The sequence below is a fragment of the Sphaerodactylus townsendi genome, linkage group LG05 (assembly GCF_021028975.2).
Source record: "Sphaerodactylus townsendi isolate TG3544 linkage group LG05, MPM_Stown_v2.3, whole genome shotgun sequence".
NCBI classification, from domain to species: Eukaryota; Metazoa; Chordata; class Lepidosauria; order Squamata; family Sphaerodactylidae; genus Sphaerodactylus; species Sphaerodactylus townsendi.
The window spans coordinates 101697633-101714729 of NC_059429.1; the positions used below are offsets into that span (position 1 = coordinate 101697633).

At 42.3% G+C, this 17097-nt stretch overlaps 1 protein-coding gene across 1 annotated transcript in view; it reads right to left on the bottom strand.

Moving 5' to 3' along the window:
* SNTA1 (syntrophin alpha 1) overlaps positions 1-16768 on the bottom strand; it is a 63245-nt gene extending 46477 nt beyond the window's left edge. Inside the window, exon 1 of the mRNA XM_048498334.1 lies at positions 16576-16768. Coding sequence (XP_048354291.1) covers positions 16576-16744 — 169 coding nt within the window. The 5' untranslated portion in view covers positions 16745-16768. The remainder of the gene's footprint in view (positions 1-16575) is intronic.
* Between the last annotated feature and the right edge of the window lie 329 nt (positions 16769-17097).

Sequence of the window (17097 nt, forward strand, 5' to 3'; positions counted from 1 at the left end):
TAGCATAAAAACTCCGCCCCCTGCTGGCCGGCAAAGTAAAAACACACAAAAATTTTAATGACCCGCATATAAGTCGAGGGGAGCTTTTTCAGCATTAAAAATGTGATGAAAAATTCGACTTATACATGAGTATATACAGTATTAGCGATCTTGAGAGAAATACTAACTTTTTTTCAACAACCCCAGCCAGAAAAGTAATGAGTAAGCAGAAAGTTTTCATAGCAAGGAGGAAAAAACAGATTTTCTTTTGCAAAGTTTTCTTTTACACATTAGGACAGGAATCAGTCAATACACATCTCAGACTGGAGCAACTAAACACTTTAGAGACAAACTAGGCTCTGCACTCATGTATTATCTAGAATAGCTGCTGAGTAAATATATCTTACATTGCAATCCTAAACAGAGTTACACCTTTCCAAGTTCATTGACTTTACCAGTATTTGAGACATACTTCTGATTACATTTGCAATGGTGGCCAATAGTGAATGCACGTACATCTTGCTTGACTATCTGACTGTAAAAAAAAGTCAGAATGTGTTCTCTTTACAAATGAAAGCACAGACCATTACTTGAAGAAATGTGGAAATTAGTAAGCTGGAAAGATGTGGACTAGACAATGCAGTTGTTAGATGGACTTGTAATTGGTTAACTGGCCGAACACAAAGAGTGCTCATCAATGGCTCATTTTCATCCTGGAGAGAAGTGAGTAGTGGAGTGCCACAGGGTTCTGTCCTGGGCCCAGTGCTAGTCAATATTTTTTATCAATGACTGGATAATGAAATAGAGGACATGTTAATCACATTTGCAGATGATACCAAATTAGGAGGGGTAGCTAATATCCTGGAGGACAGGGGCAGGATTCAAAATTATCTGGACAGATTAGAGAGCTGGCTCAAAACTAACAACATTTATTTCAACAGAGATAAATGTAAGATACTATACTTAGGCAGAAAAAATGAAATGCACAGATATAGGATGGGTGACACCTGGCTTGACAGCAGTAAATGTGAAAAAGATCTGGGAGTCTTAGTTAGACCACAAACTGAGTATGAGTCAGCAGTGTGATATGGCAGCCAAGAAAGCTAATTCAATTCTGGGATGCATCAATAAGAGTTTACACTGTTACTGTTTACACTGTAATGTGTGAATTAATCATACCCATCTAAGGACACCAAAAAATCACTAAAAATTAAAACTGAATCTGAGTGGGGCATCTTGCATCTAGGGTGCCTGCATGAAAATGCCCATGCAAGAACACTCATGTACTACGCAGCATGCTGCGTCACGTTCCATGTACTGCAGCTTCACATAAAGACCTAAAAAAAATTGTAACGTGCTCCTCACCCCCCACTTGTCACAGCCTGGTCCAGATGAGACGACAAGTGGGGGCTACAGAGTATGTGGAGAGGCAGGAGGAGGAAATGGAAGATGAAGTTACAATGTTACTTTATGTGAAACAGGGTTTAGAACTTGATGCTGTTGCTATGGTACAGTCAGTGAACACAGCATTATAAAAACACTATGAAAATTAAATCCTTTAGTGAAGTACAATGGTGGTAGACCTTGCACTGTGATCCCTGCCATGAGAACAGGGATATTACAAGTGCATTCCTGTTTTCTCATGTGAAATGCTGGGAGCATGTGATAACTCAGTACAGAGGAATCTCACAACACAGCATTTTCTTCATGATCGTATCAGCCAGCATCTTCCACCTAGAACATATTTGGCCAAGTGGTACCCTTGGAAGGCAAGGTGAGCTGAGTGATAATAAAAGCAAAGCCACTGCTTTGATTATGGCAGGGAAGTTAGTTTGTGACAGGCACAGAGGCTGTTTGAGAGGTCAGGTTCCATGGTGTGTGGGCTGACATAATTAACATTGCAGAGAGAGCTGAGTCAGCCTTATTTTTCTGCTGAGTGCATATCATTTTGGACACGCCAAGATCTTGGATGCATCTGGAAAACTGAGAGCTAATTGAAAAAACATGCAGCTGGCACAGAAGCCAGCAGGCTCAAAACTAAGTTCTCCTGGGAATCTTCTGGGGCCCAAGAAGGATGGCATTTGAGAGGAAGAAGGGAACAGACCATTCTAGGAGGAACAGGTGCCTATTCAAAGTAACGTTGAGTAACATATCACACGATCCAAATTAACTTCAGAGGAACCAATAGCTGAAAATGGTTCCCCGAATCTGCCTATGCTCCATTTGAAAAGTAATTTCTGTTCATGGTATGAAACTTCCAAACTTTTGACTTTGGGAACTGGTTTTTAAAGATCTGCACTATTTTGTAAGCTCAGAAGCAACAATGGGACAAAAGGAATGGGACATAAATCCTCCTTAAAGTACTTGTTTCTCTTTCTAAAGCTCTTGGGTTGGCTCTAAAGATTTTGTTCCACGAAGAGTAGGTGCCTTCCACCAGTGGAAGGAGCCTTCCATTCCTGCTGTAGTAAGTCTCCTTTGCACCTGTGGATGGTCTCACTGTTAGTGGAACAGAACTGCCGGGTCAAATCTAATAACTTTTGAAAGAAGAAAAGAGAGAATATTATAAGGAATACTGATGTGATATTCATCAGACCAGCAGGACATTCAGCTTATGATTTTACTTTATGCACTGTGGCACACACTTGACCTGATTTCCGAGATGAGACACTAGTCTCTTCTGCAAAAGGACATAATCCCGTTTCTTCAGTACTAAAGATACTGAGAATCAGGGGTCATGGATAGTGTTTCCTTGCTTATGTCATTGTAGTGGCTGCCTATCCCAGAGGGGAGTAGAAAGGGATGTGTCACCTGTTCATGCTATGGCATTTAAATATATGTACATTCAAAATGCTGCCCAGACCTTGCCCACTGGACCATTTTATTTGTGGAGCAAACTGTGCAACTGCAAGTGTGAGGAACGTACCACTAGCGAGGATGGGCCCAATCAAAATTGATCTTGATTTAAGATCTACTAATGTGCTTCAGCGTGGATCTATTAAAAAGTCCTATATGAGAAAACATGGGCGCAGGGGCTTACTGAACTTTCAGCTCCAAAGGATAATATATGCCTGACATACTAAACAGGAACTCAGGAGCCCAATATTGATCTGTTTTCCACAACACTGATAACCAAACTTAGAAGAAGAGGTTGTTGATGACTTTAGATCCTTATTACTGGATGAGCAGAAAGATGTGGTCGACAGATTGGAAGAAACTGAACTAAAATGTATCAGCCTTATGAAGTCTCCTGATCTGATTTACCTGGCTAAGGAAGCGCCCTGTTTGCAAGTAAAGCTGCCTCAATGCCCTCCTGGCTCTCGAGCTTCCCCTCCTGTGGCTATAACCAAGCTCCCGCTAAAGGTTGATATCCATCACTCAGCCACAGACCAGAACGACCTCAAGCAGAAGGATCTCATGAATGCATCTAGGAATGATATAATAACTCTGTCTCCAGCCCTAAGGTGGTCAGTTCTAGAAATGGCTGTATTCAAAATACCGTATCTGATATTGTATCTTTGATTGATGACAGCTGAATTAAAAAGCATGCAGAGACAAGTGAGAAGGGAAAGTTTAGTGTGGTATATTGTCCATATCTCAGAGTGGACAATATACCACACTAAACTTTCTCTTCACACTTAGACACACACTTTTCTCTGTGATACACCTCTGAAGATGCCAGCCACAGATGCAGGCAAAAAGTTAGAACAAAATCCACCAGACCACAGCCACACAGCCCCGCACTTGGGGTAACATCTCCTGCAGGCCGAATTGCAAAAAAACACCAAAAAATAAAAACACATCAGAGAATCTCGGATGTTACTGCAAGTTCAGATCGCGCAGAGTTCGGAGGGGGCGGGCTCGGGCCTCTGGCCCTCCGAGCGCCTCCGAACTGGCTCAGCTCGGCCTGATCCACGGATCGGGCCGAGCCAAGCTGCCAAGCCTTGCTGCCTGTACGCCACCTCTTGTCAGCTCTGCTGCATCCTCAAATGGCTCTTTGTGGGGTGGCAGGACTAGCAGTCAGGGGTGCACGCGCACCTGGCTGACCCATCGACCGCGCCACTCTCCCCTGGATGCCGCCGCTGCCCGCCACCGCCCACCCGCCACCGCCACCGCATCTCATGCCCTTTCGCCGGTAAGGGGGGCGCCTAAGTTCAGCCGGCAGAGGGGGGAAGCCACAAGCCACCAGGGGAGGAGGACGGGGGAGCTCCCCCTCCTTCTGCTGCCCATGGGGGGCATCAAACTCAGGTTTTGCCCAGGGCTCCAGTTTGCCTCATTACACCCCTGGTCGCCTAAGACTCTCTGCATCAGTGTTCTCCATCTATAAAATGGATAAATGTTAGGGTTGGGGTTCACACAACATGAGGAACTGTATTAAAGGGTCACAGCATTAGGAAGGTTGACAGCCACTGCTATAGGAGGATGATCCATGAAAACAGGTTACGGGAAAATTGAGGAAGTGCCACGAAATGACAGATAGTAGGTACCCCGATGGGGTAACTCAGCAGTTTTATACATGCAGCTTTGCCTTAACAGTAGCTGAAAGAAAATGCTTGATCTAAGTCAGTCTCTTGTCAACAGCCATGTTATGATCTGCAAAATGCGACCAACTTACTCCCTTGACTGACTTGGTGCTAAAGGCCGAGTCATACCACTGGGTCAGCTTCTGTCACCTGCTTCAATCTTGAAGCTCCAGCACCTCCAGGTTCTAAGTTACAAACACTCTATCCAAGCCATAAGTTCAAATTGTATACAGTGTGACCAGGGCTATCAAGCTGTGGCTGTACACCACTGGTCCAAGAATGCAGAAATTTCAGGCAATCATTGCAATTAGGGACAAGCAGATTTTGTATTCTATTAAACAGTTTCATGGGAATTGCTTTGAAACATCATCACTGCCCATAACATCAGGAGCTTGCAGGTTCAGGCTTGAAAACTAACACTTTAAAAAAGCAGTCCTTAATATGAAGGCTGATCTATTTGAAGGAAGAAAAAAGAATGTTTGTGCATTCTATATTAAACCAGCCAGGAAAAAAGTAAGTGGAGACACAATCAACAGGATTACAAAGGAGGGCTGCAATCTTCAGCTAGTGAATTAAAGTTTCAGCTGACCAGTTCATGAAAGGAAATTGTGGCATGCAGCAGAGAGTTAAGGGCAGGACTGTCTGTTTGTGGAAGTATTTTTTTTTAGTCCTGAGATACGACTGTAATCTGGAACAAAGTAAATATTCAACATGGTCCTCCTTTCTAACAACATAAGGAGCTGGCTTCGTTTTATTAATTTCCAAGCTTACTTCATGTGAGAGCTTCTTGCAAGAGCTCCCAACCTCAGCAACTTAAGATAAACAGACCATGATTGAAGCTGACACTCAGTTAAAGTTACTGTTTGCAGATCTAAAGACACTTAACTGTTCAGGTCAGGTTTTAAAATTAAGCATTGTTTTTAATAATTACATATACTATCAGGGAATAATAATAATAATAATAATAATAATAACAACAACAACAACAACAACAACAACAACGGCCTACTTTCTTTCATTTTTTAGTATGCTGGTTAAGGGATGACAGATGGTGGTCAAGTGGTCAGACAGAGACTAACTCTTTTGTATTGAAGAACGTAAGTGAAAATGATTATTGGATTCATGTGAAGTGCCTGCAGAAAGGAAATAACTGAGTTGCAGCAAACCTAAAACTGCTTTCAACTCAGGAGAGGGAATGTATGTCCAAATGGTCCCCATCAAAAGAAAACGACTCTACAAATAGACAACTAGCATGTCAGGGACTCAGTTCAGCCTTCTCTCTGACATTCTGTACATATGTTCAAAAAATTAGGAGTTTCAAATATAAAAAACTTATAAACACATGAAGCTGCCATGCTGAGCTAGACCACTGGTCTATCAAGGTCTGTGCTTCTTGTTATAATTGGCAGTGGCTTGGGGGAGGGGCAGTGGTGGGATCCAAAAATTTTAGTAACAGGTTCCCATGGTGGTGGGATTCAAACTGTGGCGTAGCGCCAATGGGGCTGGGCGGGGCACAACGGGGGCGTGGCCGGACATTCCAGGGGATTTCTGTTAAAAATCATAAACCCAAACTGCTTCTGTGCTTTGTCACTTTTCTCCCATACCTGGCGGGTTTCTACCTCTCTTGCCTCAACTGTTGTTGGTTGCTCTGGTTTCTGACCTTCATTGGTGGCTCTAAGATTTTGAGATCTGCCCAGAGTTGCTACACACAGAGCAAGCTTTGCCCAGGTACAGATACCTTGCCCAGGTACAGAGCCCTTTGGGGATTGGGAGGTATACAAAATCCAACAAACAAATATATAAATACAGAGCAAACACCAAGATCTGATGCACAAAATTGATAGAAACTATATCAACATTTCCCAGATGAACAGAAAAAAGTGTCAGGCCTGATTTTAGATCCATTGGCATCTGCACCTATAAATTTGTTACATATATCAGGCAGTGGTGGGATCCAAAAATTTTAGTAACAGGCTCCCCTGGTGGTGGGATTCAAACTGTGGCATAGCGCCAATGGGGCTGGGCGGGGCATTCCGGGGGCGTGGCCGGGCATTCCGGGGGCAGGGCATTCCTGGGCAGGGCGGTGGCAAGGACGCAGCCGCTGCGCCGGTCCTTGGGCGGGAAACGAATGCACGCAGGCGCAGGCTGCCACGCACGCCGGTGCACCTCCTGCTAGACTGCTTCAAGTTCTGCATGATACTGCTGAGAGGAGGGCGTAACTAAGGCAAAAATCACGTGGCAAAATCACCAATTAGTAACCCCCTCTCGGCACACACAAATAATTAGGAACCTACTCTCGGGAACCTGTGAGAACCAGCTGCATCCCACCTCTGGGGAGGGGGTCTTAGACAGAGGTCCTTCATATCACCTTTTAAATGGAGGTATCAGGACCTGAACCCAGGATCTTCCGCACAGATGGTAGACGTTCTGTAGTGGAAATCCAGAAGTGCTAGTGACTGACTTTTTTATTCCCTATTATAGTGATGGCGAACCTTTTAGAGACTGAGTACCATGGACGGGGTGAGGTGAAACTGCACCTGGGGCATGCGTGCGCCCTGTGCCCCTGCCACGCCCCTGCCCTGCCCTGGAATGCCCCTGGAATGTCCTGAAACACCTCCCCGCCCCCAGAACACCCTCGCCACACCCCCACAGGGTCCCATGCCCAGAGCATTGCGCACCTCTCGCCCCTTGGCGCTATGCCACTGCCGAGTGCCCAAACTTTGGCAACAGTTCACATGCCTACAAAGAAGGATCTGAGTGCCACCTCTGGCACTTGTGCCATAGGTTCGCCACCACTGCCCTATTACCTGGATCTCAGTTGCCATCCAAAGCAAGGGGGCTCTCATTTATGAGCATGTGTTTGCTGTCTCTAATCTATAGCCTCTGTAGCATTTTTCTGCATCTAATAGTGCAATTTATGTCTATCACTGCTTTTATCTTTGTGTAATTATCTTTTAGTTTATAAAATTTGCCAGTCATTAGACATCTGTAGCTTCTCTATTTGTTTCTCTGCACCTTCCTTTTTTCTTTTTACCTCTATCTTGCAAGGGCTCTTACATAAACACACATACACACGCAAATGTTGAAGAAGCTAACTACAGCATGTTTTACCCAAATTTAATTCAAAAAATGAGATTCATTCAAACAGCTGTGCAGTCCTTGGGTTGGAAGCAATCCCAACAGCCCCAGAGAAATTTGAGAACAATTGCAATTTATACTGAGCAGTTATACTCTTTCTCACCGAAAGATGACAGGATATTTGTGAATTAATCTGCCATTTCCTGGACCTTTCTTTGTTCTTCAATGCTCCAGTTGGGTCCTACTGCCTTGGGGGTAGAACTAGGTAAGTACTAGAACAAAGAAAATCCAGGAACTGGCAGATTAATTCACAAATCCTCTGTCATCTTTGGTGAAAAAGAGTATAGATTTATCCCCAGACTGAAAAAGGTTATCCATCAGAAGGAGCTCACCAATGAATTTCTAAAGACAACAAGACGCAGCCAAAAATTGCATGGCATATTTGTTATACCATAAACCTGTATGATTTTTTTAATACACCAACTTGGAAGAAATGTAAACATCCAACTGACAGCTCACTCCAGAACCACTGGACACAAACTGCTCTCCCCCCACCCCCCCCCCACATGTAATGCTTCTAGGTAGCTTAGGTTTGTCATTTGTCCACTGGGGGTGAGACACCGGCAGTCTGGTGGCCGGTAGGAGGGGAAAAAAATTTAAAAAATCACCAGCAAGCAACAGCATCACAATACTTATAGGGAAAACCCAGAAGTGACATCATGTTGCTCTAGGAATTGCCAGCAATTCTATGATTTTTCAGGGAATTCATTGAGCAACCTGACCTCACTTTGAAGTTTACCTCAAAATTGTATTTAAAAGTCTTAAAAAGAATCACACTGTATAATTATATTGGACAGGACTTGTCACTCTCTAAAAGATTCTTAGGACAGTGATATCAACAGAAGTGTTATCATTAAAACAAACATAGATTCACAGGTGCTAAATACATATCCAAAAAGAATCCATCAAAAACAAGGCAGGCATCTGGTTTATTGTCCTGTTTCGAAGTCTAAATATCTCATCTACATATTTTCTTAATGTTACCATGAAAACTCATTATCTGCTGCAGCTGGAGATACTCCTTAATGTTTACACTTTGGTTGAATGGGAGAGAACTTAATGTTTTGTTAAATGTCTGGGAATGGAAAGTCCCTTCTTGAAAATCCATTTGATGGTTTTCCATCCGACATTCTTCTGATGAAGATACACTTCCAAACAGGACAAAATAACAGGACAATCTAACAGATCCCTTCCTTGTTTGTGATGGATTCTTCTTCAATATGCATTTAGCACATGAATGTACTTTGTTTTCATAACTGACACTTTTACTGATATCAATGCTTTGAGCAAGGAGCAACTTGGATTTTCACTGCTTTGATGCAAGGAGCAACTTGGATTGTTAAAAATGTGGGATAAAAGAGTTAAACCTTAAGTGTGATGGTCCCAATCCAAACTGACTTTCTCCAGCTGCTATATATTTTTCTATGTTTGATTTGTGAACTATGGTCATTGGATTGGAAGTGACATAAATTGAACTATAGACTTTTTGAGCAGCCTTGCTTACATACTTTCATTATCAATCTCTTCTCAACCCAGATTTTACGAAGCAGTTTTAAAAACCATGCAGAGGTCATTAAAGCAAAAACTACACCAGCAGGGAAGTATTTGAAGGGGAAAAATTGCTGCTGAGCTTCAGCCAATGAAACCTCTACACAAAGTTAATCATTAAAAAAATCCGAATACAAAAATGTTACTTTATGCAATGCTCCAGAATGTTATGGCTTCTGATAGAGCGAGATCAAATGGGTTTTTTTTCTGGGTTTTTTTCTGTTTTTAAGAAATGTAAAATTGTTTCAAAACAAGAGTCCGAATCAAATTTTATATCTCAGGGGAATAATTCTCTGCTTTTTATTTATCAATATGTGTACCAATGGCAGCTATTGAACTCTTGAAAATATTCACACGCTGAACTAAGGTAGGAACTATCAGAAAAAACAGTACAGTCTGTGAAACAGTTCTCAGTCTCCACTTTCTGACATGATATCAGAGAACAAGGAAACAGCTATGAAGACTGTTCTGTTCAGCTATGGTTTTTCCACCCCTACTTGAGTGTAAACAAAATAACAGCACAAATCTGTTTTGGAGAACTCGATGAACAGGCACTGTTCAGGCTGTAATTGATGGTCATATCTATGATTGGGAAGGAATGTTCCCTACAGGCCTGATGGGCAGAGTGCTAATTTCCATTCTCTATAAGCTTTTTTCTGCAGCCTGCTGGTATTCTCCCTGTGGCATCCCAGAGGGAAGTTCTGCTGGTGTTAACTCATCTAGTCCAGCATTCTGATTCCAACAGTGTCCACCGTTTTGCTTTTCAGAACTTCCCCAACAGGGCATGGAGATTCTTGCTGATGTCCCCTGTTGCTGTTTTTCCACCCTTTCTTTCTTTCTCTGCTACATCAGAGAAACAGCACTGGGAAAGACAGTGTCCAATTGTTTATTATTTTTTATTGATTTTATTTATATTCTACTTTTCTCCCCAGTGGAGACCCAAAGCAGCTTATCTCATTCCCTTCTCCTCCATTTTATCCTTACAACCACCCTGTGACTAGGTTTGGCTGAGAGCAACTGACGGCTTAAAGGTCACTCAGCAAACTTCCGTGGTAAAGTGGGGATTTCAGCATGGGACTTGCAGATCCTAGTCCAGTGATGGCGAACCTTTGGCACTCCAGATGTTATGGACTACAATTCCCATCAGCCCCTGCCAGCATGGCCAATTGGCCATGCTGGCAGGGGCTGATGGGAATTGTAGTCCATAACATCTGGAGTGCCAAAGGTTCGCCACCACGGTCCTAGTCCAACCACTAGGAGCAGCAGTGGCATAGGAGGTTAAGAGCTCGTGTATCTAATCTGGAGGAACTGGGTTTGATTCCCAGCTCTGCCGCCTGAGCTGTGGAGGCTTATCTGGGGAATTCAGATTAGCCTGTACACTCCCACACACGCCAGCTGGGTTACCTTGGGCTAGTCACAGCTTCTCAGAGCTCTCTCAGCCCCACCTACCTCACAGGGTGTTTGTTGTGAGGGGGGAAGGGCAAGGAGATTGTAAGCCCCTTTGAGTCTCCTGCAGGAGAGAAGGGGGGGATATAAATCCAAACTCTTCCTCTTCTTCACTACATGACTGTGGCTCTTTCCCCACGCCATTTCTCCCATTGGGCACATTTTTTTCCATCTAGTCACAGCCACCTTCTGGCAACCCCATAGAGTTTTCAAGGGGAGAGACATTTAGAGGGGGTTTGCCATTGCCTGCCTCCATATAATGACCCTGGTAGTCTCCCATCCAAATACTAATCAGGACTGACCCTGCTTAGCTCCCAAGAATCCGATGAGATTGGGCTAGCTTGAGCTATCCAGCTGAGGGCATGGGGAACATACTTCGGTGTTTTTACTGTTATGTGGCTAATATTAACTGCAGAAGATGATTTAGATCAGAGAAATCATACTGGGAGGTCAGCAATGAAATTCCCTTACCCGACTGGTGCTACCCTGATCCAGGTTAGCAATCCCTTGAGACTGAATGAAGGAATACTGCTAAGATATTTTTTTACAAAGCTAAGTGGAGAGATTCAATTACAGAACTTCAAAGTCCCATGTAGACAGGAGGAGGTAGAAAATGACACTAAGGAAAGGTAGCTCATTTAGTCTAGCCTTCAACAGATTTGTCCTCCATGGATTTATTTGCTCCTCTCAGAAACTCTCTGTCTGCTGTGATCCCTAAGCTGAAGCTTAAATAACACAGGCTGATCTATTGTTGTATGTACCGGGCATTGCCAAAGTACTTTTTAGCACAAGTCATCCTGATCTCTAATTAAAACCTCTCCTAGTTTTAATTGATGGGACTCATCTGCTTTGGTTTTGATGAGAAACTGTTGTGTTTTTGGGGTGGGGTGGGGGGGTTGCTTGAATTTATTTTTGCTAAGAAATAAAAGATAGACAAAGAAGGTGTTTATAGTTTGGAGTTTAAAAAAGAACTGTTCACAAGATCCAAGAAAAAGAGGTTTTGTGTTTTCTTTTAAGTTATAAAACTCAACATTATCAGAAGAGCAGAGAAGCACATTCAACATGATAGTGTGTACTTCTGTGGCTCTTGGAGAGAGAGAGAGAGAGAAAGAGAGAGACTAATTAACAGAAGTGGCTGAGCTCAGCAAAAATCAGACAGGACTCAGCACAGTTTGGAAAAGGAAGTGAATTGGCATGAAAATGTCTTGCAGATTAATGAGTGTGTCAAAAATAGACAAGAATGGCTATAGAGGGAAACACTTCCCAGAGTCCATCACATTTCTATGGGATCTATCATATGTTCATCCTAACTCTTGACAAAGGACTTCAAATAGGAGACCATACTTCCTCTCTTTTCCATCCTCACAACAATCTTGTGAGTTCCGTTAGGCTGAGAGACAATTACTAGCCTAAGATCAGCCAACAAGCTCATGGCTAAATATGGATTTAAATTGAACTTCACCAATCCTTGCCTAAAGTTCTAACTATCATATCAGTTAACTCAGCAGAATATGGAATATGGCTGAATATGGATTTGAATTGAATTGAATTGAACCTCCCCAGTCCTTGTCTAAGGTTTTAACCATCACGTCAAGTCTGCAGAGCTAAGAAGAGTATCACTTTTAGCACTAGAGGCATTCACTCCTCTAGGACTTCCAAAAGGCCTTTGACAAGGAGCAACACCTAAAGGTTTCTGAGTAAGCTTAGCAGCCATGGATAAACTAACTTATACAAACTGCAAATTAATTAAATAACAGGAATCAGAGAGTAGGAAGAAATGGACAACTCTCGCAATGGAGACAAGTAAGCAATGGAGTCCCACAAAGGTTGGTGGTGGCCTGGTGCTATTCAATTTGCTCATAAATTGAAGATCAGCAGTGTAACAGTCAAGTTTATGGATGCTACCAAAACAGGACAGTGAAAACTAAGAGGGATTGTGAAAAGCTGCTGGAGGATCACATCAGGGACTGAGTGACAACAAGTTTCAGAAGCACACAGTTTCACTTTCACGGCTAAGTCAAGCTTTGTCATAACCAACTGCACTGGCACATGGTTATATGCACAAAATGAAAAGCAAATCAAGTTAGCTGCACACCACAATAATATGAATATTTGGAGCTGCCTCCCAACTCATGATATATTTTTGAAGTGGTGCCAAATTAACAGAGCAATCCTAAACAAAGTCACGCCCTCCTAAATCTATTGAAGTCAGTAGACTTAGAAAGGTGTAACTCTGATTACGGTTCCATTCTCAATGCCCATCTCATTTCGCCCAGACAATGACGAGTCCTCAGATAGCATTTACTACATTTACGTGCAATCCTCTGCAGAGTTAATCCAGACTAAGTCTATTGAAATGAATGGGTTTAGAAAGGAGTAACTCCCTTTGGGATTGCACTGTTTTGCTTTGCTTTGTTTGCCAAAGAGAGCAGTAGAGCCTCATCCTGTCTTTGCAAAATGTGTTTAAGAATACACAGTATAGTATAGATACAGTCACCTTGATAAAGGCAAAGCAGCTCTAGGTTTGGCCACTGCTTGGATGCAAATTCTGTGGAAAGGTACCTTGAGTTCCATGAAATAGAAAAGGCAGGACACCAAAGAAAAGACATAAGAAGTAAACAAAAAGGTTTGTTTAGCCATAGACTATAATAAAACTGATACAAAACAGAGACAAAATAGGAAAAATAAAATTGAACAGGATCATAATCAACCCTCAAAATACATTCAAGAACCTAGGCATCCGTAAAGCATTATTTTTCTTATTATTATTCCAGGAAAGCAAGCTAACACAAAAGTGTCCACTTCTTGCATAACCTCATGGTTATCTGAAAATAGAAAGACAATTTCCCACAAATTGGCACCTTCAATAGTTTGAGGTGGGAGGGGATTCCACTCCTCACATTCTCAGCTATAGCGCAGTGAAGGAAATAGTATGGTAAATTCCCAATTTCCCTCGTTCTACAAACAGCTGCTGATTGCATGGACTATTATGAAACCTTTTCGTTAAAATGTTGGAGACGTAGAAGCAAGTAAGGAGTCGTTAAATGCAATTCTGTATTCCATTTATTTTTATGCAGCTTCTGGAGTTGCAATTTCAAGGTAGACAAGGGGCTATGTAACGCTCTCTACTTGCCCCATTTTCCCAATGAAAACCTTCATTTCCACATTTCATTTACTTCCCTCTGGCAAGAGGGTGCAAAAATATACATTTCCCCAGCAAAGCCTCAAAGAAGGGGGGGGGGGAGTGTTCAGAAGAGCTCCAGAATCATCATCACTTTTGGGTCCTCAGAGGATACCCATCCAGAAAAAGCTTCTTTCACCACAGGATTCTGGGCTTCAAACTTGCTGACATTTTATGACTAGCCCTAACTCCCATGACAGCCATTCCATAGCACTCCTACCATGGCAACTGTGATGGATTAGGCTTTTATAGGGTTAATTTTAAAAGGTGCAGTTCAGCCAGAGAAGAGTTAACCAGAGCACCACCTGATTGGCTGGCTGAAATGCAGTAGCCAGGAGCCACAGGAAAGGTGTGCTCACTGATATAAAAGCAGGAAAAGCCTATCAGAGAAAGAGTTGGGAGATTTGAAGGATTCTGAAAGCAGCTCAGAGAGACAAAGTTTGGGTAATATCCCTTCTAGATAGCAAGAAATGAAAGTGAAAAACAAGAGTAGCTTCTCCTGCTCCAACTACTTTGATTTAATTTTGAAAGAACATGGAAGTTTACTCAGTACTTTTAGAATAGTAATTGAGCCTGTGTATTTTTATATTGCTGAACTCCTCACTAAAACTTCTCTCCTCTCTTTAAGGCCTTTCAACTGAGGGCCAAAGACCTAGAACTGAACAGAAGATCAGCTAGAAGAGATGGAAGGCATGCGTGACAATCAGAAGGCTCCCCTCCCTTTCTTATTTGTTGTGGTTTTTTCTCTGTGTCATAGGTCCCCGCTGACACCTTTCCTAGGGCTCACAAAGTGTTTTTAGAAAATAGGTGGGGCCAGGCAGGACTTTTGCCCAGCAAGGCCTCTGATTGGCCACTGACAATTTGATTGACTGTGCAGATTTTTTAAAGGTTGTTTTGGCAGCAGCTGCTACCTCAGCACAAGGATTTTACTATGTGACTGAAATTAAGCTATGGCGGTCATTTTACGGGTCAGAATTCTAAAGGTGCCTGCAGGCTATATGTATTGTTAACTGCTTTGAGTCTCCACTGGAGAAAAAAAGCATAATGCAAACATACTAAATATGAACTATTAAATAAATAAGTCAATTAGAGACATCTGTGCATCCACTAGCAGTGAATTCCACAACTGCAAGTTAACACTATGCTGTAAGTTACAAACTAGCGCTCTGTATGGCAGAAAGCAGTGCTGCCAAAACCCTGAGATTTCCAATATGTAAAACAGGAATGGTAAAGTCCTAACTCACAGTAGTTAATGGATGAGTTAATGGTTGTAAATCATGTTAGCATAACAGAAATAATTAACGAGCAATTCTAAAATAAAATTAGACCTCAGTAAATGGGTCTCCATGGAGCATATTAAAGGAATAAAATATGAACTGACTTAATATGGTTTACTTCACCCCAGCACAAGCTGCTTTTTACCTTAGGAAAGGACCCCAACCCTTCTAAGATCCCCTTATCCCAGCTGTTTATCACATACATAGCAGGAGGCAACACATTCTAATGAAAGTTTCCATGCATTCAATGTCTTCATTTTTTTTTCATTAAATTTCTCTTCCCCCCCCCTTCCCAACAAGAGAGCAGAGCCAGAGGGAAGGAGCAGTACACTTATTCTTCCAGCAGAAGGAGGAAGCCAGCAAGGCAGTGACTATTTGAGGCAGTACTAAATTTGTCTTTTAGGTGCTTGTAACTCTGCCAGCTCACATCTTCTCTGAATATGAAGTACAGCCTGTCTGGGTCTCCTCGGGACTCAGAAGAAATGAAAGAAATGCCAGACTAATTCTCTCCTTGACAAAAAAAAAAAAGGCAGACTGATTCATTTGAAAAGCACAGGCATTATTTCACTCAAAAGTATCTCCTGTATCACTGGAAACTCTTCTCGGTTGCCAGTTACAGATTTTCTGATCAATAAAGCATTACTGGACAATTCTAGATGTCAGGAACAAGCAATACAACCTACCATTATTGGACAATCACGCCTCAGCTAAATACCCACCTTCCCATTACTCAGGAGGTCAGGATAGCAGCTGGAATACTGATTTTTGAGTCTGTCTTCCTAAATAAAGTTGGTCTTGCTATACTTGAAAGTATCCCAGCCATTTCGGGCCTGACATCACACTGTTGATTCAAGTCCTTGCCTGTCTGAAATAGTATTCACTGTACAGAGCAAAATCAGGAAACAGGAACCAAATAATCCCAAAATAAAAGAAATGTATCTGCAATGTCCAGGTGACTCCAGAGCTAAATGTGGAATTTCATACTGAACAAAGGCTGCATCTCAATATTACCTGAGCCAAAGCCTAAAGTTAGCCATTCTTGCAAAGATGCCAAGTTGGCACATTTTTTTTATTGTGTAGAGAAAAAAATCAGAGAACTAGCACCTACAATTAAGCTGTTAAAAGAGAGAAAAGCATGAATATCCAGTTCTAAAGATGAGTAGATAGGATGGCACAGCATTCGTGTATTTTTATTGAAATCAGTGTGCAAAATCTGCATGCAGATGAGGTCCATTCAAGAGGCTGGTGGCAAACTGCCAATGTAGACAGAACTTTACAAAAGCAGGGTGTTCCTGGATGTCTCCACATTGCAAAGCAGCTGGTATGTACGGCTCCACAACAAAACAGATTGAGGCAGCAAGCCACAGTACCAGAACCTTGTGCCCTGGGCTGTGAAGGAACATAACTGCTAGCATATTTTAAGTAATAGAACCCCTTCTGCCTCATTTTCAGTCATTTCATGCATCATAATATATCACCAGCTTACCTTCCAAAAGCACTTCCTTGCCGGTCTTCTTGAGGGCCTGAACTGCCTCGTCGTGTGTAGCATCAGAGAGGTCAGCACCATTGACAGAAAGGATGGCATCTCCTACAAACAGTGCCTCGGTTTGATCTGCAGCCAGCCCTTTAAAAATCTTGGAAATCAGGATGGGCATTTTATTTTCTCGACCACCTTCAAGTGAAGCCAGAAAAAACAAATCTTTCAGTTACCACACTTACAACCGCATGTAGAAATGAGCAGGGTACTACTTAAGTAGAAAGCATTTTTAAAAGATTTCACGCTGTGCAGAGTTCTGTATGTTCTCTCATTTAGATTTTGCTGTACGTGCTGACCAGAACCCACTGCAAGTGGACACCTTGTAATTTGTTGGGATCTGACGCACTGCAATCTTGATTCTATTCAAAATGTACTTTGTAGTTACTAATTTCCTCATAAAAAAACAAAAATCACAAGGCAATACGAATACATAAAGCCAAAAAGTACTATAAAAACCTTACCGGGGGTGGG